This window comes from Trachurus japonicus, chromosome 11 (genome assembly GCF_045865225.1).
Source record: "Trachurus japonicus isolate A0001 chromosome 11, Traja_1.0".
NCBI lineage: Eukaryota > Metazoa > Chordata > Actinopteri > Carangiformes > Carangidae > Trachurus > Trachurus japonicus.
Window position 1 is genome coordinate 9,063,689 of NC_140917.1, and position 23,774 is coordinate 9,087,462.

Sequence of the window (23,774 nt, forward strand, 5' to 3'; positions counted from 1 at the left end):
ACTTGTATTTAATTAATTTAACAAAGGCTTTTTAGATGACCTTGTTCATTTAATATTTGATTGCCTTGGTGATTAACTGTTCTAAAACAGACATTCATTTCAGCCTTTGTAGGCTATAAAAACGCGCAACCGGTAAATGATAATAGAGTAATGGGGCTTTGGAAGTTGGAGTAACAGTTAATAGTTTTCCACTCCACCAGGTGGCGGTAAATTCCCACATTTGATCTCTCAGGCTGCCGGTGAGACTGAGCATGCGCAGAGAGACAGTAACCCGGAAGTAAAGGTGGTAAACAAACGACGCCTCGAGGAGCTGACTCTTTTGCTTTCTCCCCGCACTCCGCCGCTCGTCCTGCTGCTCCAATGTCCAAAATCGAGATGCTGAGGGTGTTGATCAACCAGCGGCTCACCGCGGCCGCGGAGGAGATCTTCGGGGTGTTCGGGAGGACCATAGCCGAGTACGAGGAGGAGATCTCTCGCTCCAAGCTGGAGATCGACCGCCAGCGCCGGCTGCTGGACCTCTCCACCAAGCCGCAGATATCTCTACAGGTCAGCAGCGCAGGTTGGTCACTGGTTCAGTTTAGTTAGTACACAGAGAGTTGTCGGCAGTTAGCCTAACCACCGGCTCTGTGCCGTTTTACCGAGCACCGACTCGTCCGATACCACAATTAAATACATTAAATAACAGATTAACTAAGTTCCTCACAGGTTACTGCTTGTTAAAACACATGAGTACTCGTATAGAAGTAATGAACTGCAACTATAAAGTGATGGTTGGTGTAAAAGTCAGAGCTGAGCAGCAAATTATCTTACGTTTCCAATGTTTAACCTGCGTCCACACTGTTTTGTGGCTATTAATGACTACTTATAAACCACCTGTAACTATCCGCAACTACCTAAACTACATGTAAATGACCTGTACCCACCAATACAACTCTCCTGTTTGTATCAGTGGGAGTGATGTGGACATTGTGGGGCAATATACAGGTAATACTCAGAAAATTAGAATATCGTGAAAAAGTTCATTCATTTAAGTAATTCAACTTAAAAATATATTATTTAGACTCATAACAGGCATTGCAAGATATTTCAAGCTTTTATTTGTTAGAATTTTGATTATTATGGCTTACAGCTTATGAAAACCCCAAAATCAGAGTCTCAAAAAATTTGAATATCACATGAAATAAACAGAAAAATGAGTTTAAATAAATGAAATGTCAGCCATCAGAAAAGTATAATCATTTTGTGTACTCAGTACTTGGTTGGGCCCCCATTTGCCTGAATTACTGCTTCAATGAATGAACTTTTTCACGATATTCTAATTTTCTGAGTATTACCTGTAAGTACCTTGGCGTCCTACTGGACAGCAAGCTGGAGTGGGCAGGTAACACAGAGGCTGTTTACAAGAAGGGCCTGAGCCGCTTGTATTTTTTGAGGAGGCTTAAGTCTTTTAATGTGTGCAACAGGATGCTTAGCTTAATATGTTTTATCAAACTGTTGTAGCCAGTTCCCTCTTTTTTGCTGTGGTGTGCTGGGGTGTGGGCATAAAGAAAAGGGACGCAAACAAGCTTAACAAGCTGATCAAGAAGGCCCAGTCTGTTGTAGGAGTGAAGCTGAGCACCCTGGAGGAAGACAACACCACCCATCCCCTCCATAAAACACTGGACAGTCTTAAAAGTACTTTCAGTCACAGATACAGACTCCCCCGCTGCTCAAGAGAGCGATATAAACATTCATTCATACCCACTGCAATACAGCTGTACAACTCCTCAATCTGATTAATGAATGCAGTCATCATAAGCATCCTGGACCCAGCACTTCTTCTTCTTTTAACTTCTTAACTTTTAACCTTCTACACGCATCTCTTATTCATATATTTATTTCTTTTTATTCTGTGTTTTAATACACTATGTGTTTTTATGTCTTCATGTATTTTTACTCAGTGTGTTGTGATCTGTGTTGTTGTCTGTATTGTCTTGCTGCTGCTCTGTGACATTTAAAATTTCCCCTCGGGGATTAAATAAAGTATTTCTAATCTAATCTAAATCACTATACTATTAATAGTAACTATTCACAAGGCACCTGCAACTACCCATGACCACCTTAACCACTCACAAACCACCTGTAACTACCCTTCACCAACTTGAAACTAACCAAAACAGCCTGCAACTGTTCATAAACCACCTGTAAGTGCCTGCAACCACCCTTTTAACACCCGTAACTACCCTTTAGTGACCTGTAATTACCTGAAGCCACCTGTGAACTATCTTTAGCTTTTCTGTAACCGGCCGTTAACCATCTGTAACTACCTGTTGAGGACTGGTAACCCACCATTAACCACCTGTAAACCTCCAGGAGGTTTACAGGTTTAAGGCGCATGCACCTTATCTGGATGACAACAAGTGGTGGCAGCGCTCCTCTTCTGTCCAGCAATACACACCTGAAGCTTCACTTTTAATACAGACTAACTAACGTGACTTTTTGAGCATGGCGAGTGAAAGAGTCGGAGCAAGAAGATGCTCCAGCAGCGTTGTATAGGTCTGCTCTGCTGTATGGGACCGCGTGTGTGATGATCGCGATCGCGGCCAATTAGCGATTAGCGCGTTTAGCTTTATTAGCTCCAGTGTCTTCTTCTCTGGAGGAGGGTCTGGCGAGCGAGACTAGCTCCAGTGCGACCTGTGCAGCAGCAGGAGGAGGAGGAGGAGGAGGAGGAGGAGGAGGTTGACTGACTGTGGCAGGACACCTCTGCCTCTGTTTCACTTTATGTTGCTGGTAAATAATGTGGTTGTAAAAGTAGTAGGCTAAAGTTAAATTATTTTGTATGCACTAATTACAGGGGCAGAGCTTTAAGAGACATTTTAGCTTTTATATTTTATAAGATATATTTTTTGTAAGAACCACAATTAATAAATATAGGTCATATATTTCAGTGAATATCTAATTGTTCTTAGCATTTGTTAGATAACTTTCTTTGCCCAATAAATTAAAACATGTTGGAACTATCAGTGTCTCCTCTCTTGCAGCCAGAATCTCATCTACTTTTAACCTCAGACTGTCACAATGATGGATCAGATGTCAGACTGCCTCATTCTTTCAGTTTTAACCTGAATATACGAGACATGATTGATTTTCCCAACGATCAAAGTAGACGAAACCGAACCGAAAACCATGACCACAAAACCGTGAACCGAACCGTTTGCTTGAACATCTTTTAAATACATATTGCCGCTTAATATGTTTTATGTAACCTATGGCATTTTTAAGCTTCATGTGTGTTATTGGACAGAAAGAGCAGCGCTGCCTAGGAGCATAGCCTACGTACAGAAAACACATTTACATCAATAAATAAATGTTTCACAATGAACCAATCAGTCTGTATTAAATTTTATTTAGTTTGAAGGCAAGGTTTGCAAGGTTCATCTGATGGACATCAAGGGACAGATTCTCCAAGTTTTGCACAGCTTTTGCTCATGCTAAACCTGCAAAGGCTGAAGACCCCCTTCACATATTTCAAAACCAAACACAGAGAGACAGATTGTGCAGGTTTAACAGGAGCAAAAGCTGTGCAAACCTGAGTAAATCTGGACCCCAGTCTCATGCTAAAATTGACTGTAAATTCACCTTTAAAGTTGGTTTTTAAAAAAAATTCCCCGGGGGAGCATGCCCCCGGACCCCCCTAGGAGGTCGGTATCTTGTCACCTTTTTTACCCCTGATGAGTTTGCACCCCTGCTCCTGCAACCATCACACGCTCACAACAAAACAACAACACAGTTTTCCAACATGTTCTGACTCTCTGTATTGTCGTCCAGCTCTCTGTGAGCAGCAGGAGTGGAGCTCTGGTCTGGACCTGAATGACACAGAGTCTCCTCCTCACATCAAAGAGGAAGAGGACGAGGACGAACTTGAGTCCATGGAGCAGAACGATGTCAACTTCATGTTGTTCCAGAGCGCCGATGCGAAAAAAGAGCTCGACGACGACGACAACCACCTGGCGCCCTCGTTGAAAAAGTTTCGCAGCCAGGATCTCGACGATGACTCGGAGCTCGACCCCCAACCGGGGACCTCGATCCAGCAGACCTGCTCCGAGCTTGACGAGGACGATCCCGAGCCTTCGGATCTGGCTTCAGGCAACGGCCAGCTGGACAAACTGGAAATCCCGCTCTCCGAGGTGGTGGACTCGTACATTTGCACCATTTGCGGCCGCGCGTTCGCTCAGCGAGGCCACTGGGCCAAACATGTGCAGGTGCACCGCAAGGTCGAAACAAAAGTGGACAAGTCGTACACGTGCGATATTTGCGGTAAGAGACTGACGCGGTTCGATGGCTATCAGAAACACTTGAGGATCCACACGGGTGAGAAACCGTACAGCTGTGACGAGTGCGGCCGCCGGTTCAGCGACAACTCCAACTACAAACGGCACATTCGCACACACACCGGACAGAAAGCGCAGCAGAGCTGAGACACCGGAGAGACACTAATGTGTGACGAAGCAGAGCAGATGTCAAAAAGCACAGCCAGGACGATGTGGGTGCATTCAAAAATGTCTTTCCGCCCCACTGATAAACACTAAGCTGCTGTTTTATCTCATGCCAAGAAACTTTTTTTACAAACACACACCGCAGTCACCTCAGACTCTCGGACGCTTACTTTCCACAAATACATAATCCTGTGTGTTAATAACAGACTGAAGACTGACTACACTGCTATAAACCGGGACAGATATCAACAAATGGCTGGCGTTGTGGTGCAGCGGTTTGCACAGCAAGAAGGTTCTGGATTCGAACAAGGTACTCCAGCTTCTTCCCACAGTCCAAAGACATGCAGGTTGCTCCGTGACTCTAAATCGCCTGTAGGTGTGAATGGGAGTGTGAGTGGTTGTTTGTCTCTGTCTGTGCCCCCGCCCCTCGCCTGATGACAGGTCATCTACAAAAACACTCCAGTGCAATAAAGAATGAACTTGTTTACAACAGTCCTAGGAAGATCAAAGTCAGACATTTTCATTTAAAAAAATGAATAATATAAGCTTAAAGGGATAGTTAAGTGTTTTTTGTCATGGTGTTTGACATAAATTGCAGTAGGTTCTTTGTTACTGTGTGCACAATCTGTTTACATGTTTGTTTCATGTACAAAATTTTCGGCAGTTTATTCTCCTGTGAAGACATATTTTACTTTGGCACTACATTTTTTAACTGCTGCACACTGCGCACAAGCACATTTATGGAGCACATTAGATTAACAGATATTGGATATACCAAATATGTGTGAGTGCCTCTTATAACCCCATGAAAAAACAACAACTATCCCTTTAAAAAGTGTAGTACAGCATCATCAGTTGTGTCCACATGAGCAAGTATGTATAATACAGGCTAATACATATTCCACTCCTGCTGGATGTTGGTGATGAAGCCGGACCCCATATGGATTTTGAAGGCCCTTGATGATATTATTATATCAAAATTAAAATTAGATGGTATGTCTTTTATTTTTACATTTTACAGTGTTAAGAAAAGAAGAATGACAGAATTTTAAATCATTTTTCTTGCATCAATGTTTCATTGTGGATATTGTGGTTAAACGGAGGGAAACATTGATCATGACTTTGGACGTGAGTGTGTTTTTGATATTTATCCTCATTAATGTGAACATGGACCTGGACAAGGCAAGAAGAGACGCAGACTGTATTTTTTATATCTTGTATAATCTAACAGATTTATGCAGTGGAAGTAACAGTGGTTTTGCAGTTTTTAGACACATCAAACATCTGACGGTGACACAGCTGCAGCTAAAGTTTGCTATCACTGTAGACTTACCAGTGTTTGACTTGTGACTAATAAAGATGTTTTTATTTTTTGTTACTGGTACTGAGACAGTGCAGCTGTCCTGTAGCACAAATATAATGGTTTTGATTGAGTCAGAACAACATGGAAACTTGAAAGTCTGGAGTTTGTATTTGGGATGTCAGGAACATCTGAAAACAGGTTCAGGATGTCAACTCTAATAAACCAGGCTTCCCATGCAGTCAACAGTAGGGGAGAGTGGGGTAATTTGTGCCATGGGGCAAGTAGTTCCACCCCTGTTATCTAGAAAACCATAGAAGAAGTTGGTCATGTGACCACATATTTTTGAAGGGGCATCCATTTCACTCATCCTATCAAGAAGGGAGACACATGGCTTGAGAGGAAAGCACATTTATGTTCAAAAAACAAGTTTTTGCCCTCCAAAGTAAGATTTCTATGATCAAGGTTTTTTGATTGCCATGTTTGAACAATTATAGATAACTTTGAAAACAGTTCACACATGTTTTAGTGCTTTATTAAGCTACACCACTTGTCTATACAGTTAGCATGATGCCAGCTCAAAACAGCTGGGGAATCCTTTTTTCTCAAAATGCTGGGCTTGGGGTAATTTGTGCCAAAGGGCCTGGGTTAAGTTGTGCCAGTGGCAGTGCTGTCTGTGTATAGGAGAAACATGGCAGTGGGCACGGATTTGCTTGAAACTCAACATGTGTGATGAGGGACCGCCCCTGAACACACCTGCCCAGTCTGGTTGTGCTCGTAGCCTGGTGGATGAACAAAACATTGCGTTTCTTTGTGCCACAGCCCCCAGCGTGGCTCAGGCCTCCACGACTACATGGGGACAAGCGAGGGCCCGATCATCGCCGCTTCTGGCTTTGATTTTGTATTGAATGTCTTGCTTTTATATAGCATTATCATTTGTGAGATTAAAATGATCTGTTTTACTTCAATTATCAATGGCACAATTTACCCCAGTGTATTTTCTCTAATGGCACAACTTACCCCGCACCGGGGGCAAGTTGTGCCAGAATTTTTTTTTTTTTTCTAAAGCTATATTTCTGAAACGGTTGATTTAAGATTCAAAGTGATTGTTCCCAGGGATGCACAACATCCTAAACTATATGTACATATATTAGTTGGGGGCATTATTATAATCCCCTTGCTTTAAAGGCAGTTTAAGTAAAAATTGGCACTACTTACCCCGCTCTCCCCTACGGTTTACTGAAGTAATAAACAAGATTTTAAAAAAAAAGTAATTTTCATGTTCTGTCCATTTTTATCTAACCCTCATGTCAAAATAACAAAACCTCAGTAGACATGGGGAATTTAATTTGAGGACAAAAATTGCATATTTGTTTCTGTGGCCATTGATATGCCTAACCAGAAAATGGGTCAACACTTTTTGTAGATGTTATTTACAATACCAATATCAAGTAGGCTATTTCCATTGTTGATTAGATCTGCAAACTATTTTTATCAGTTGAAAAATTGCCAATGGCAGGGAACCAGTGAAAATTACATCATTATAATTTCTATATTTCTTCACAGACTAAGAGTTTGACATGTTAACATTTTTCATTCTAAGATGATATAAAAAAAAAGTAAACAACACTACCCCATAACTTGTCAAAAATATATCCAAACACTTTTCTACCTCGGGTAAATTGCCCTCTCTTACAGTTGCAGAAGCACATGAGATCAGATCTCAACATCATCATAGCATTTTGTAAAATGTCTGTCTTTAAAGTATGAAAACAAAAGAATAATAGCTAATAAAAAGAAAAAGAAATCATAGGAATGATGAGTGATATTCTTTTAAGTTTCTGTTTGTGTTTTTTCTATTCTTGGGTCATTGATTCTTTAGTGAGGAGGGGGATTGTTAAAAGAAAATCTATGAAAAAGTAATGCAGTGAACTAACTGACCTGCTTTTTTTGACACCAGCAGATGGCAGCATAGCACTATTTATGACAATGTAAACTCACATGTATCAGTATAGTTCTGTATATTTTATTTGGGTGTCTTATTTATTCAATGATTTAGGTTTTATAAATCTATACACATGGAACCATAAGGTCCTCCTCCAAGGTCCTCCCAGGCTCCTTTAAAGACTTGAAGGTGTTATCAGGCATTAAGCCTGTCAAGGATCTGTGGAAGCTCTTTAGGTACCTGTACTGGGCCACATTCAGAAGAACTCATCAATGACTTTTTGAACGTCCTCAAGGTGGCCATAGTTACTCTGTGAACTAAAGGGACATTATAAACACCTGTGGGACCTCAACTTGGATTTCCTGGAACACAGTCAGAGCTCCGGCATCTATTCAGGACTCTTGAGGACCCTAATATTCCCTCAAGAGTCATTTTTGTAGAACATCTTCAGGAAACCCCACAGCTTTTTAGAACATCTTGAAACCCTTCTGTTTGATACCCCTCTGTCCACGCCGGTACACTTAATTCTCCTGAAACCTTCAAATTTTCATTCACCACAGGGTGTTCTGAAAAGAGGAACTGGAACTCTGTTGGAGAATTCAGTCCCTTTCATGACCACTGGAAACTATTGTAAACGTGCATTCAGACACATTAAGGAAACCACAAAACTCTCTGAAGGACATTTGGATACTCCTTAAACACTTGAAATTTATTCAGATACATCTGGGACACCAATAAGCCCCTAAAACCCTTATGAACCCATCCAAAGACTAACTGAACTCTATAACCCACGGTATCACCTTCACAAGCTCCCTTTGTGTTTATATTGAGACAGTCCTGTTGCAACTCTTCAGAATAAGAATCCACAGAAACTTCAGATGAAGAGTTTTGGAAAATAAGGATTGACTCGGCTTTGAGTAATATTCCACAGTAGCCTTTATTTACACCATCATCCACATTGTTAATTAATAGCAGTAAGGTAAACATAATATCTTTTGACATTATTACATTGTCATTCTGGTGTGGCCCAACTGGTGGCGCTGTGAGTCTATCGGTGATGACAGCGTCTCCGTTCCCCCCCTCACAGAGAGCACATTTAGAGGACAGGAACTGAGAACCACGAAATTAATAAACAAATTTATTTTCAAGGTTACAAGTGCATCCTCATACAAAAACCCTTTAATAAAATGAACCGTAGTGTTTGTTTTCTGCAGCGTCCCCGTCATAGCACCCAGTGAAAACATTCCCAAAGGACCGCTGACGAGTTAATCAGATCATTGATGAGCAGCCTCTTCTTTTAATTAAGTTTCAACCTCCCTTTGACAGCTTTTATTCATTACAGATGGAGATTCCTGTTCCTCGTGTTGTCTGTTTTGTGTCTGCATGAGTGACAAATTCTTAAGTCTTCAGATTTCTGTCCTTTACTGAACCAGACCACACTTACATCTCAGTGTAAAATAAAAGACGACCTCTCCCCTGTGTGCAGCAGAGTAAAAAAAAATACTGAGCTGATACCTCTGCATACCCTCCTAACCTCAATGTAGCTTCTGGGAAACAAGATTGGCTTTCTTTATCTTCAGTCTGTTCAGCGTGATGGTAACAATACTGCTGAGAGGCCCATTTAAAGAAATCACAGGTATGTTTTTTTTTAGCCAGTTAGCCATAAGTTTCCTTCTCCTAGGATAAGGTGTCAGTGCCGGAGTTTCTGCATTGATGCCAAAGCGAAACCTAGAACCTTTTCCCACACAAAACACTTTTCTTTCATTCAGTAAAAGAAGCCAAATGTTAAAGGGGCTGGATGTAGGTTTTTCTGCAGCTCAGTGTGGTTTCTTTGCTAACAGTGTTTGGTGGCCATTGATGCGTTTACAAGACAAGAGTTTATATCATGCCCTGTGAGCGGTGCTGTGTCATCAGGGCAGATTGGAGGCTACAGTGAGTCACTGTTAGAAAGTGATGATGAGATGAGCCAGGGCTAAGTGATAGAAACAACAGTAAACATTGGTTCTTCTTTTTCACCTCTGGGGACCGATGTTGGTGAGTATAAGAATTAGGTTGATGCTTAACTCAGCTGTTAATGCTAACGTTGGCAAAGTAGCAAAAACAAAACTTACAAATAGCTCCTTTGACAGCTACCATAATGTCTGAACTTTTGGATATTTGATTTAAATTAAATACAGGGACGACTAAGTCAACAAAATTGCTGATTTGATCGATGCCATGGCAGTTTTCAGACATGTTTTGGCCATTTATTAATCCTTTTATTTTTATCGATTAGGTGAATAATCATTCAACCACATCTCACAGCTAGAAGAAAAACCTTCCTCCCTCTACTGTAAGGCTGCATTTAGCTTCACTTCATGGGAAATCAATTTGCAGAGACAGACCACTTTGTTAGCTCTACTTATCGGTTGTTGTGTTTTTGTGGGGAAACAGTTTTGCGAAAAAGGACTAAATGCTCTCACCATGTTGGTGTTTTTAAGTTGCCAAACAGAAACAACTTCAATTTTCACGAACAAATCAATTAACTTTAAAAATCCATGAATATTTCATGCTCGTCTGCTAGATATGTCCCCCCGGCACCGTATTGAACCGGTTGACTGTGGTGTCTCAGAAATAAGAGGGTCCTTGAACGCACCGAGATGATTATTGCTTGGGACTGAATGAAAGGTGAGTTAGCGTTTAATTGTCTGTGTTCAGCAAGTTTGAAGTCTCTGCATGTTGATGAGATGGATCTAGAAAGCTATTCAGTCGCACTGTTAAGCGTATGCATTTTTTATTTGATGGGGTTAGGGGTTTTAAAAAGTTCAGGACACGGATGGTTGTTAAGTGCACAAGAAGATTGGACTCAGAAACTCTGTGTGGCCCAAAGTCCACATTTTTAAAAATGTTATTTCTTCCTCTGTAGAAACTGATCAAATCTGCCACTGAGAGCTGAGGGTCAGATTTGCTTTTTCTCGTGTGAACACGGGTAGTTAATTTAGACTTTAATTCATGCAGGCAGCTTCTTCCCAGTGACCAGAACAACACTAATCTCTGATCACTCTCAAATACTTCCAGTCGGCTGAGAGATTCGGGTCGAGGATGAAAGAGGATGATGTAACCTCTTCAAACGCAGACCGCGCCACAAATCGCCCGTTTACACAAAGTATAAACCAATATGAAACCACTGCTTTGTCGTCTTTTTTTATTACATCTGAACCAAGAGATCTCTCCGTCTAGTTTGAAAACACCACTCTTTCAGCAGGTGCTTTACATCCCAAATTTCAGCCCCCTCGTCAAATGTTTGGTGCTGGCGAAGTCAAAGTTGCATCATTTGGTGCAGAGCCGGCTCGCCCTGCCCGCAGCAGACGGGGGGATACTTCACTAACGCTCTGCTCTAACATCACCGCAGCTTCGTTATTGCTTAATCTGTGCCGGGAGTGTGTGTCCGGCACAGCTGAGCGAGTCAGATAAAATTGAAAAACCGACTGCTGGATGTTTATCTGGTTCACCGGCAGCTGGGAACCAAACTTGCTCAAAAGCTGGCTGCAAAAAAGTTTGTTTAGTTAACAGACATCAAGCGCCACATCACCTGCCAGTCATGTTTCTGTTTTAATACTTTACAAAGCTTTCCGTTCACTTCTGGATGGCATGGAGTCACTGATCATCATACATACTGCTCTGCTGCATGTTATAGCCTGTAATTAAAGCAAGTGGAAGTTCATTCTTGACTTGGAAACAGCTTTCACAGAGAAATACTCAGTCTACTCTCTAACTTTTCCAGGGCTTTCAACCACATTTTAGTTTTCCTCAGCAGATGGGGGTGGGAGTCGAGGAATAAGATTCTTTCCCAGGTTCAGTATTTTTTCAGCGAGTTTAAGCGCTGAACAAACTCTATGCACAGAGGAAAAAACACGAGGTAGAAAGCTATGGAAAAAAAGTAAATGGATGATAAATCATTCAGACAGACTATATTGCCCAAAAATAAAGGTTCGGGAGCAACTGACAACTTTGACTTTTTTCTGCAAACAGCAAAAAGACTTAAACTTGTCAGAAACGTCTATTTTAGGTCCACAGGTGCAAAACAGCTGAACCCTCATATCAAACTGTGTCTGAAAATGAGGATTTTTTAAAACTCAGACAACGTTGAACATCCATTTAATAATCCAATGTGTCGTGCAGCCATGTTACAATTATATGTTATCAACAAATCCTGTTAGATTTACTTGAGTGGTGCTAAAAATTTATTATGAGTATGTGCAGCCACCTTTTTCTGAAAACTCCTCCATTTGGTGCATCAAGGAAGCTTGAGTTAATTTTTTCATTGCAAATATCTATTATTGATATCTACATACACATGAGTTCACTGAATGTTTACATTCTGGCTTTAATTTTATGCTGATACATCTCATTAATCCTTTTTTTTTCTTTTTGCAGGATTGTAATTGTGTCTCAAATGTCAGAGCCGCCCTGAATGCACCGCTAAGTAGGGTTTTTCAAAGTTGTCCTTTCGCTCAACTGCTTTACATGACAATAACACAGTTTGAACAGTAAAAGAAGAGGTGAGTACTTTTTCTTTGTAACTGAAGCTTTTGACATTTCCACTGTTTTTTTTCTTCACGTGACACAGTACAGGTGTTTTCTGATGCCGGAGCATCCTGACATTAACACTGACATCTTCCCAGACTTTGCCGAATCCTGCTCAGCAACACGTCGAGGCAACACGGACGGTCAACCTGTGTCGGCTGTTTGAAGTCACCATCAGTGCTTTAGTTCCATGCAGCTCAGTATTTTATTTACAGGGATCATGTCCCAAAAGAAAAAGTCACCAACTTTTATTGCTGTTGCCGGCAGTGTTGCTCGTCCCTGTTGCCTTGTGTATTATTCTGTTAACACTTGACCGGTGCAGTTGTTGTTTGGCCACAGCCCAAACAGAAGAAACAGCCACAGAATGAAGAGCACGGATAAATACAGTGAGGTAAAAGTGAAACAGGAAACAGCAGACTCACTTGCCTCACAGTTGGTAATTTTAGACCATCTGTGATGAAACACTCCCACAGACTGTAGTCAGCAGCAGACCGGGGTTCAACCACAGAGTCTGTCAAAGTGAATGAAGATGTTCACACAAACTCACATATGATATATTCTCACTCTCTCCCCCTTGTGTTATCTATACATGCAGATCATTCTGGCTATATTCGTCCACAGAGACTTTGGTTGCGTTTCCATCGCAGTGTTGCAACAAAAAGGTCGACAAAGCACCATTCACGTTTCCACTGATTTCCTCCTGGATTTACAGAATCTGCTTAATTATTGGGACGGTTGCATCTTTGGAAGTAGCTGTAGTTGTATTTAATTGAAGGTGACAGAAAATACGCAACAGGGATTTTTAGGGGGATAATAATCTGCTGTTTTTGATGTCATTTGAAACGTGTTTACATCTCATTTTTGTGAAATATTGCTTGACTGAAAAAGTTGTCCCAGACATTTTAAAATTCCTGTTTGTTGATACATACAGTATTTTAATTTTAGCTACAGGTGATGTCAGATTAAAATGTCTTTAAATCTTTGTTTCATCATTTATGGTGTCGTATCATCAGGCCCAGGTTTTAATATGTTGAGTGATTTGACTTTGGTTTGCAGTAAAACAGACATTTCTGTCCTCCACAGTTGTAATGTAGCACTAATTAGCTCAATCACAGTGGGTTCCAAAGCCAGACTATGTAGTTCAGGACTCAGCCTTTGAAGCTACTCTGGAAATGTTGATGATAATTGCTTTTTTTTTCTCTTGGTGAGACTTTGGAAACACAATATAATATTTTAAGTACTTGAGTTATTACATTTGGTAAACTATCCAGTAGAAACAATGGAAACAAATGACCTTTGCACCACAGGAGGCCAGGACACCCACTGTGGAAAGTGAGTGGCCTGACATTTAAAAAAAGAAACACATAATATTTTATCGCACTTTTCAATCTGTGAGCTGTCGTTTCAGTTTGAGCTGGTTCACCTGTCGCACCACTCAAAACCACAGAACTCAGCAGGCAACAAGACAGAACTTTTTTATAAACAACTCCCTCAAATGACTTAATCAATACCCTGCAGAGCTCTCACACCGCGGAGAGTTAGACTTTTATCTTTGACGTCCTTGGAAACATCGACACTTATTGATCCTGCAGATGTCTGTCACTTCTTAAAATTCGCCACTTAAGCTTGTGGAAAGGGCAAATTAAGTCATTTGATAGCAATTATTAATTCAAGAGAATCAATTAAGTCATTTGAACATACAAATGAGTGAATGAAGGCGTATTAAGAGCACTGAGTGCATGAATTAGTAATTTGAGGGAATCGTTATTGAGAAATGTTCCACTTAATCACCTGCTGGGCTGCATTAACGCTGTGTTTGTTTTCAGATACCAATATGGTACACAAAAAGAACATTCATCTGGTATGTACTATGGACTGTCAGGGTGTGAAGAGATCGCTGCTCTGATCTGAATCATCTGATATTTTTGCTCATGAGGCTTTATTCTTTTTCTTCAAAATTTCTTCCAAGTGTCGATGCTGATGTGTCGGGATACAAAAAAACAAAACAAAAAAAACGCCTCTCCAACGTCGCTTCAACCTCAGGTCTCAGATGTGAAAACAAAAACTGTGTTAAGAGTTTTGTTTCCTCCTTTTGGACTCAGTTTTTTCACAGAAAAGTTGAGTAAACCCGTCTTTTAATTTCAATTTTCCAGACCACATTCAGAGGGACAAAGTGACTTCCAAAGCAAAGGAAGGAATTTCCCTCTGGGCATTTTTTTTTTCTTTCTTTTTTTTTCTCTAATATGATTTTTGTTTGATTTCTCCTGTGGAAAGAAACGCCATTGTTTGATTTCGAGTCCTGGAGAGAGACGTCCCAGCGGTCCGAGATTCAGTTCACGTCGGGTCTGCAGCAGCAGTCCGATTCCCTGCGTTTATGAATCTTTTGCAAATGCAATCTGGGCCCCGTGCCAAAGTGCAACAACCGGGGACATTAGATCAAAGCGCTCATAAGAAAAACTGCATTAATCAAGAATTTTTCAGGCCACCTCGAGCCTTGGGGGACTCCTTCTGAATCATTAACATCTTTCGCCCTGGTTTTGGAATGTTTCTCCGACACGTCTGAGCCGAGTTTGATCTGCAGTCCTGACCGCCCGGAGGAATGAGTCAGAGATCCTGTTTATTTGTCGATCCTCTCAGTGTCTGTCTGTCTGTGTGTCTGTCTGTCTGTGTGTGTCGGCTCTGTTCAGGGCTCTGCTTTGTGAGCGCGGCGGCTACAACGCAGCGGTCGTGACTCAGTGAGGTGGCATCCGGCGAAAAACAACCACAACTGAAGGGTCATAATGAGTTGTGATGGGGGACAAAAAAGCTCTGAAGTCTCTTTCATGTCTTTCTGTCCCATCAGTGCTCTCATTTTGTCATTTGTCACAGGCCCTGCGGACATGTCGGAGGGGGGGGTTTGGGGGCGTTGGGGGGGAGGGGCTTCCTTCACGCAGCAGCAGCAGCAGCAGCAGCCGTCATTGTCTCAGTAGTTGTACTTTCCCGCCTCTGGAACCGGTGACGTCGTTGCCGTGTTTGGCAGGAACAGAGGTTTCGGCGGGACTTGGGGTTTGAGCGATGCCGTTCTCCTGACGACCGCCGTTGCCCGCTGCGCGTGCGGACCCTCGCTGTAGCTGTGCTGCCGCGTCAGGCAGGCGCTGGCGATGGACGGCCGCTGGCTCTCCCCGTTGGTCGTCGTGCCGTTAGCTCCGGTGTTCGCGCCCGGCGGTCCGTTGCTGCTGCTGTTGGTGTTCATCCTGGCGAGGAAGTGTGCGTGCTGCTGCTGATGCTGCTGCGCCCCCCGTTGGTTGAAGCTGTGGTGACGCGGCACGGCGCCGCCACCGCCACCGCCGCCGCCGCCGCCGCTGCCCATCTTTATTAGGGAGTGGCGCTGGGAGTGGTGGCGCGCTACGGAGACGCCGCCGCCGCCGCCGCCGCCGCTCCCTCCTCCGGGCCGCTCTGGGATCACCTGCTGCTGGAGCGGAGTGGAGGAGGAGGACGAGGAGGAGGACGGGACGGAGGTGGAGGAGGTGGGGTTGTTGTTGGAGGACGAGGAGGAGGAGGAAGAGGAGGTGGCGAAGGAGGAGTGGGCGGAGCTTTGAGGAGGCGGGTCCAGACGCTTGGGGAGGCCGTCCCTCGGCAGCGTGGAGGTGCTGTAGTACGACGCCGATTCCGTCTCGGGGATCTGCTGCTGGTGATGGTGACCGCCTACGCCCGCGCCTCCAGCACCTACGCCACTGCTGTTGTTGTTGTGGTGGTTGCTGTGGTGATGGCCGTGGTTGTAGTGGTGGGTGCGCGTCTGGCTGTGGTGGCCGTGAGGATGATGATGGTGGTGATGCTGATGATGATGATGCCCTCCGGTGTTGGAGGCCGAGGACGAGCCGCCGGGGAACAGCGCCGACGAGGAGGTGGAGGTGAGGACCTTGATGCCGCCGGTGCCCGACGCGCTGACCTCGTGGATGTGTTTGAGCAGCTCGTCCAGCGCCGACACGTCCACCACCGTCTGGGGCAGAGACTGCTGGGAGTGGTGGTGGTGGGGCACGCCCGCTACTCCGCCTACCGCCGCCGCCGCCGCCGCCGCTCGCTCGTCATTCGAGATCTTCCTCTCCTCCGGAAGGTGCAGCGAAGTCGAGGAGGCCCCCGCTCCGTGGGCCGCTCCGTTGCTCAGGCCGTTGCCCTGGTGATGAGAGTAGGGGAACACCTGCTGGGTCAGAGAGTTCCCGACGACGGCCATGAACCCCAGACTGGATCCGGAGCAGCTGGGCCCGGACTTTGGGTTGTTGTCCTTGGCGTTGTTGCAGTTCTGGTTCTTCTCGTACTGATGGTGCCGCAGGGCCTTCATGTTCTTGATGGGCAGCTCCGGGGTGGAGTCGGGCGTGGGCAGACCGGACAGCTCTCCATCACCCTGTGACAGGGACTAAACAGAGGTCAGACCCTTGGTTTTAATTTCAGTCGTTACTCTGAATAACATTAACCCATTTCAGGAAACATGAACAATCTTTTCATAGAAGTCTATGTCTAAATTTCACGTAACATACATTTTCATTGCTAATTTGTTAGTTTTGCTAGCTAACTGCTAAGTACTGGCTTTATAGTCATCTGTTAAAGGGATAGTTCAACATTTTGGTAAATTGGCCCATTGCCATAACCCCTATAGTTTTAGGAGTAGGTGCGTTACCTTTAATTGTCGGTGCAAGCTATTCTTATAATGGCGGAGCAGAGCCGCGAGCTGCTCAGTACTACACTACGGAGGCTCATGGGATTTCTTGGTTTCTCTCATCAAATACACAATCCAACAACTTAAAAATGCTCTCGTGGACAAGTTGTGACCTGCACATTCACCACGCTATGAGATAATAACGGAAATTTACGATACGGCTCTGCTCCACCATTCTAAAAATAGCTTGCACCGACAATTAAAGGTAACAAGCCTACTCCTAAAACTATATGGATTATGACCAATTTGCCAAAATGTTGAACTATCCCTTTAAACATTAGCCTATTAGCATATTGCTTGAAACACCAAGATGCTTACAAAGCTAAAGATTCTTGTCCATGACATAAGACTGATGGTCATCTTCATCATCATCTAGTGTCTCAGACTGCCTATCATGACCAGTTGTCCTACCTGCGAGAGGCTGAGGTCGGGGTCTCCTAGCGACAGGCCCTGATGCCCGGGGGTGTGGAGGTGAGGCTCCGCCCGGCCGTTAGGAATAAAGGAGCTGTACATCTTTGGAGTGGACACGTCCAGCTTGTCCTCCTGGGAAGAGACGAAACAGACAGCGCTGATGATGATGGAAGAAGGAGGAGGAGGATGGACGTCTGGTTTACACTTATCACTCTTCACACAGCGCAACGAGGGACAAATATACAATTCAGTGGAGCGGTCGGAGGTCAACAAGAAGCAAAGAGATTCAGTTTCCTACTCAAGGACATTGAGTTCATAATGAAATTGTGAATTGCGATGACTGAATAAAAGGCTGAAGTGAAGCTATTAACTTATTATGTCGCCCCTCGGGGTGAGGAGGCAGGAGGGGGGAGGGGAAGGGAGAGTAGTGTGTGTGTGTGTGTGTGTGTGTGTGTGTGGGGGGGGGGGGGGTGAATATTAACACAGCCGCTCAGAATTCAGCTGATCATGTTGCTGCTTCTCAGCTGAAACACACACTTGTAAACCAGAGGCTACGGATATTTCCTCACTGTTGGATGAAGCTGCACCAACCACAATGACATGATAAAAAGGTGTCTGTAGATCTTATCTTCTACCATCTTGTCAGGAACAAGCTACACATTTAAAACAACATTTTCGTTTGACATTTGAAAGAATCAATAACTCAACTTTCTTATAACTTCTCCAAAATCATACTTGAAAAGTTCCTCCTGGAGTCGGAGTTCCCATCAAAGTAAAAAAAAGGTTCTTTTAAGAACCACTTTCAGCCCATTATTTGTATTATCATATAATTCATAAGTCAATATAAACACATTTCCTGTTGCTTTGAAATGCAGCTGAATCAATATTACACTTCTTCAACTGCTGCCACAGGTAGAAACGAGATGTTTCTGTCTTAGTTTTTGTGATACTGTTAGAAAAAGGTTTTGTTTCTCACATCACCAACAGAACTATTGACGACTGACTGAAACTCCTCTCTGAGGTAAACATCCAGCCCTCAGATCGATCACAAATATCACTGTTTTTAAATATGAAAAGACAAAAGCACCTTTTATATTTTTCTTAATGTATTTTTAAATAATTTTGTAGCATTTGTCTTTCCTGTTTGTTTATTATGTTTCCAGACTTTAATCCATGGATACTCTTGTAGTGTCTCGTCTCTTGTTGTTTTGCATTTGCATTTCTCATTTGTTGATTTTTCTGTAGCTTTGCTGCTGTAATTGTACAATTTATCTATTTACCTACCTACAGAGAGCAAATAAACCTGATCTCAGCTTCTTTAAACTGCTGGTGATTTGTTATTTACAACCTGCAAATGATTTTATGTACAACAAAGGCATTTGTTTGCAATGTGGTTTCTGGATAATCGTAATTATCTGTAAAAAAACAGAACAAGCCTAGCCTGGTTCCTTCGCCCCATCAGAGACCAGTCCACCCTGTTTACCTTTGGCTGGCCGTCCAGCAGTCCGTTGAGCTTGGCGAGGGACCGCAGCGACAGAGCGTGGGGCAGAGACGCCTCGGGGTCTTTCCCCAGCCTCCTCGCCCGGTGAGCGGCGCTGCGGCTGCAGTAACACGACACCAGGAAGCCGGACAAAATGGCGCCCAGGAAGAAAGCCACCAGCACGCAGGCGATCAGGAGGGTGTAGTGGACGTTAGCTCCGGCCCGCTGGTCCATCTCCGGAAGGCGACGGACACCTGGAAGACACAAAGAGGAGGAGGAATAACGGGTTATTTCACAGATGTCAAGCCATCATATTCATCTGCACAGTTTCAGTTTGAACTTTTTCATGAAAATGCAAATCATTTATCCATTTCCACTATTTTATCTTATGCCTGTTCACTGTTTTTCTGTATTATGTTTTCTTCACTTTCTAATTGCTTTATTTTCTCAATGATATTGTATTTGTATTTTGTGAAGCACCTTGTAACCTTGGTTTTGAAAGGTGCTATAGAAATAAAGTTTATTATTATTATTATTATTTCTCAAATTCAGTTTGTACTTTGTTGTGGGATTTATGGAAAAAAAAGTCAGATTTCTCTTTCAAAGTTTTTATTTTCCCTCTTTTACACACTTCCAAATTAAATTATAAACACTATAAAAGAATGAATATTGATATGTCTATATCCTAATTTACATCAGTAATGATCAGTGAAAGGAGAACTGTTGTGGTTTACTGATGTAAATCCATAAGGGAGGGAAATGAAGGAGTGGAGTAGGAGGAGAAGGAAAACCTGCGGGAGGAGAGGTGAGGAGAAGGTGAGGAGGAGGAAGAAAGAAAGAAAGAAAGAAAGAAAGGAGACAGAGACGAGGATTGGACTTAATGAGAAGGAGACGGTTCACAGGTGAGAAAGCAGAATGAAGGAGGAGGGAGGAGGATGAGGGGAGGAGACGGAGGAGGTGAGATCTGAGAAGAGAGAGGAGGAGAAGAAAGGAGGGAGAAGAAACTATGATTGGATTTGAGAGAGGGAGAAGAAGGGGAGGGGTGACAAAAGGATGGAGGGATGAGAAAGGAGGGATGGATGGAGGAGAGAAGAGATGAAAGAGGGTTTATTGTTTGGCAGTGTTCACTTCATCAGGTCCAGAAACAACATCAAAGCCTCTCAAAAACAATGAGTCATCATCAGTGTGTCCAACAACAGCTCAACAACCACACACACACACACACACACACACGCGGTCTGAGTCTGTCTCTCTCTAGATTGAAACAGTTTATGATTTTTTTTTCATATCACAGGCATTTGGCATAAATTCATGCATATATTTAATTTGTGTTAACAGATATATTAAGGACATTTATGCACATTTCTGTTGGAAATGATATGGGTTAATGACATGATGCAACCCAATGTCAAAGTGGTGTAAGCAATATGTAAATGTAATTCACTGTTGCAATGCAACACTGTGTTTCTTGACAAATTTGTCACATTATTTAGAAAAAAGTGTGTTTTAGGATATATCCCACTCAGTGTATCAAAAGTTTTCAGAAGAAAGTATATATTTTAAGTAGCCTACACTTAAATCCACTGTAGGTCGATCAAATATTTCATATTTATAATTATTTTGTGGCTACATAATTTGACATTTTTAGGGCATTCAGTTAAAAAATGGTTCAAATTACATAAAACCAACATGAATACAAAATGTACATTTACACAAATCTGATGCTTTGAATTTCTCTGAAGATATTTCTGAATTGCTCATCTTACCAACCCTTGTTTGTCACTAACCCATACACATATTTATACATTGTTCATTTTTTATTTGTATTTCATATATTTCAGAATTTCTATTTATATGTTTTATTTGTTAAATACATGAAATGTATTGAACTATTGAATGTATTTCAGCATCTATCTTTATTGGTTTGGTAATATGGTTTGGTGGCTGAGGACGGCTACGAGCCGAAGCGCACCCTGATCTGTATTGCTGCTGTGCATCTTATATTATAAAGAAAGTGTAATCACTACGAAGATTGCTGTCGATTCTCTCACACTTGGTAATATTACATACATTTTTACATTGTGTACTTTTATAAAGACATATTTTATACATACATTTACATACATAATATATTATTATACTTACATGCATTATATCTATGTATTGTAGTGTTTTATATATATATATATATATTCATGCACTACAGTGCAGAAATGTGCACTTATGTTTTTAACCTTTCATTTTATCCATACATGTAATTTCATATGTTTTATGTTTGAATGTGAGCATTCAAGTTGTAGGTCCATTGTTGAAAACAAGTTTTGTATTTATTTTGTGCATCTTACCATAATCTTTGTCATTTACTGAAAGCAGAACCTTCAATAACCCCGTGAGCCTCGATATCTTCTTAATGGAACAATTATCTTAAGTGCAACAAAAATTGGATTGTCTTATATCTTAATGGAAAAAGAAAAAAAAAGAAAACACTTTTTACTTAAAGATAAAAGAATTGCTGCTGGACACTGTCTCAGTTGTACATAACTCCACCGTTAAACAGATGTTTCTTTGTTCTGCGTTTGCATATTTTCTGTTTGATGAAGTCACAGTTTTTCTGACAGCACTGGGGGCCGTGGTCGGTGCTGCTGAGTCATCGCTGCAGCTCGTCCCTGTGATTGAACACTTTAACAGATGAAAACTGTGACTTTCAGGTCACTCTTGTTTGTGTTAACCTCTGTTTTATCCCACAAGCTTGATTGAGCACCACTGGAGCGTTTTTCATTACCGCCCTCCTGCTTCACATTCACAGCAACGAGCGTTCTGACCTGGCAGCCGCACGGGCCCCGAGACTGACGGGCTGATTTACCTGCTGACACTCACACAACATTTTACACATTGTCCAACACATTGTGAATGGTTTCAGACTGTTGACAGGTGGAGGGAAACCTTTTCTAAGATTCTGACACGAGATTTTATCATTCAAGTAGCTGTTGCTTCTGCTTTTTTACCAAAGTCCCCCTGCAGTTGTAGCCTATATAACCAGCCCTTCGGATGTTAAAGATGTCACTCATAGTGACATAACCAATGAAAATTAACATGTCTATTCAGCTCCATGTTGCATATTTAGCCTCTAATTTTGATTTTGTGCCACATTTCCTGTGTGGTCCAGCTGTAGAAATCTTCCACCCACTGGTATAGAGCAGCATCTGGTGGCTAAACAGACAGATATTTTCCTCAGGAGGCGGTGGAGACCAAAAACAGAGCCAAAAGAGAACTTCTCCATGACTACTGGCCTAACACTTACCCTATCTTTGATTTTTTTTTGGACAAACAGAAGAAGCTATAGAAAAACAATTCATACACAAAGAATTCGAAAGCTACTGATTCTGGGTAGATTGTTTGGTTGGGTGGGTTGTCAAGGTTTCTTTCTTTCCTTTGGCTGTCTCTCTACATGGATCTGAACTACTCTCAGCAGCCATCTTTAAGCTTTTTCTTTTTCAGTTTTTAAGCCGAGGGTTGAATATTTGGTAAAATCACTGTAAGGACCTTGGGGTTCCCCCTTATTATTTCATAGTTCAGTTAAATTGCTCAGAAGGAGCAGCATGTCCCCGAAATCCTGATCAAAGGGCCAAAAATACCCCCAGAAACAAAGAAGCTAATTTCATGCCCTGCGCTATTGGCTGTCCGGGGGTTTTATTCCCCAGCTTGCTGCTGGTCCGGGACTCGAACTGGCAACCATCTCTAACCTCAAAGCCAGCGTCGCCTCCAGGCCTGTGAGGCTTCGCTTTGATACAAGACACTATGGAACAAATTTGTCTTTTATGCAAAATACTGTTGAAATAGAGCAAGCAGTCATTACACGTCCAGTCAGGATTAACTCGCACACTGACACACACACATACACTTACACGCACACACACATATACACACACACCCCTGTGTTTAACAGAGACAATTTCATGTTCGTTATTTCCACCCTTTCATCTCCGTCCTTCACTCTTGACAGTTATAAATAGGATGATGGAGACACACAGAGAAAAATATTATGCTAATTACAGCCCGACATGGAAATGTTTCCTCCACTGCCCTCTCTCTCTCTCTTTCCGTCTCTCTGTGTGTTTGTTTCCTTCTCTCCTCTGTCAGTCTGAAAGTTTCTCTCTCCCTCTCTGAACTGTAAAAAGTTTCTGGGATGGAGGATGAAATCTTCTGGGTGAAATCGTTTCTCACTTTTCTGTCACTGTTTTCTGTTTCCTGTCAGTCTAAAACTCACACTTCTTAAAATCCCTCTCTGCTTCTCCTTCAGTGCTTTCTCAACCTTCATCTTCCTCCTCTTTCATCTGTCAGCCTTACATGTCTTTGTTCTTCCCTCCATCTCTCCATCTCTCTCTTTCAGTCTCCACCTTATTTTCCTCCACTCCTCTCTCTCTTCTTTGTTTGATTCCAGTGGAATCAATACAGGACTCCTTCCTGTCTGCAGAAATCTAGTTTAATGGTTCAAACTACTGAACCATTATCACAGGATTCACACTGAAGCTTCAAGTGATGTCATACCGATCGATTACCAAATGAATGGACGGCATTACTGTAAATGATCGGTTAATGAGTATGAAAGCTGCAGCTGGGAGGAGGCCAAACGCCGAAAAGGAAACCAGCTCTCATTGTTTTACGTGTTGCTGGGAAGTGAGAAACCAACTATTACAACAAAAGAGCGAAACATTATCGAATGATAAAGGTCACGTGATGCTGGCTGAAAGCTGCACTACCTCCAGAAAGGACCCCGGGGCAAGATTGATCGATCGATTGTCAAGGTCGAGAATAAATCCTGGAGTTCAAAGTCCAAAGATGGACATGAAGTTTTTATGGAGCACAAGTGAAAAGGGAAAAAAATAAAGGATAGAAAATCAAAC

The 23,774-nt window shown here is 42.5% G+C and overlaps 2 protein-coding genes across 4 annotated transcripts; one reads left to right on the forward strand and one right to left on the reverse strand.

Annotated features, from left to right (window-relative positions):
• Window positions 1-272: 272 nt before the first annotated feature.
• LOC146978182 (uncharacterized) lies at window positions 273-6,037 on the forward strand. The gene is made up of 2 exons (XM_085790868.1): window positions 273-559; window positions 3,808-6,037. Exons 1-2 carry the CDS (start codon window positions 361-363, stop codon window positions 4,455-4,457), a joined length of 849 nt encoding a protein of 282 aa, XP_085646994.1. The 5' UTR covers window positions 273-360; the 3' UTR covers window positions 4,458-6,037.
• A 2,603-nt stretch (window positions 6,038-8,640) lies between these two features.
• Window positions 8,641-19,130, reverse strand: LOC146978183 (uncharacterized). 3 transcript variants are annotated; one of them, XM_085790874.1, is made up of 4 exons: window positions 18,874-19,130; window positions 17,391-17,522; window positions 9,902-16,667; window positions 8,641-9,826 (listed from the first exon to the last, which is right to left on the reverse strand). In XM_085790874.1, the coding sequence occupies exons 1-3, from the start codon at window positions 19,102-19,104 to the stop codon at window positions 15,249-15,251; spliced, it is 1,782 nt and encodes a 593-aa protein (XP_085647000.1). In that variant the 5' UTR covers window positions 19,105-19,130; the 3' UTR covers window positions 8,641-9,826; window positions 9,902-15,248. The 3 variants fall into 3 exon arrangements, with proteins under 3 accessions (XP_085647000.1, XP_085646998.1, XP_085646999.1); XM_085790872.1 differs by having other exon boundaries at window positions 9,902-16,679; XM_085790873.1 differs by having other exon boundaries at window positions 8,641-16,679.
• Window positions 19,131-23,774: the final 4,644 nt, after the last annotated feature.

Coding starts and splice junctions, on each gene's coding strand:
- LOC146978182 (XM_085790868.1), top strand. CDS start 361: ATGTCCAAAATCGAGATGCTGAGGGTGTTGATCAACCAGCGGCTCACC. Junction 560..3,807: donor TCTACAGGTCAGCAGCGCAG/GTTGGTCACTGG, acceptor ATTGTCGTCCAG/CTCTCTGTGAGCAGCAGGAG.
- LOC146978183 (XM_085790872.1), bottom strand. CDS start 19,104: ATGGACCAGCGGGCCGGAGCTAACGTCCACTACACCCTCCTGATCGCC. Junction 17,523..18,873: donor TGCTGGACGGCCAGCCAAAG/GTAAACAGGGTG, acceptor GTCTCTTCCCAG/GAGGACAAGCTGGACGTGTC. Junction 16,680..17,390: donor CCGACCTCAGCCTCTCGCAG/GTAGGACAACTG, acceptor ACCTCTGTTTAG/TCCCTGTCACAGGGTGATGG.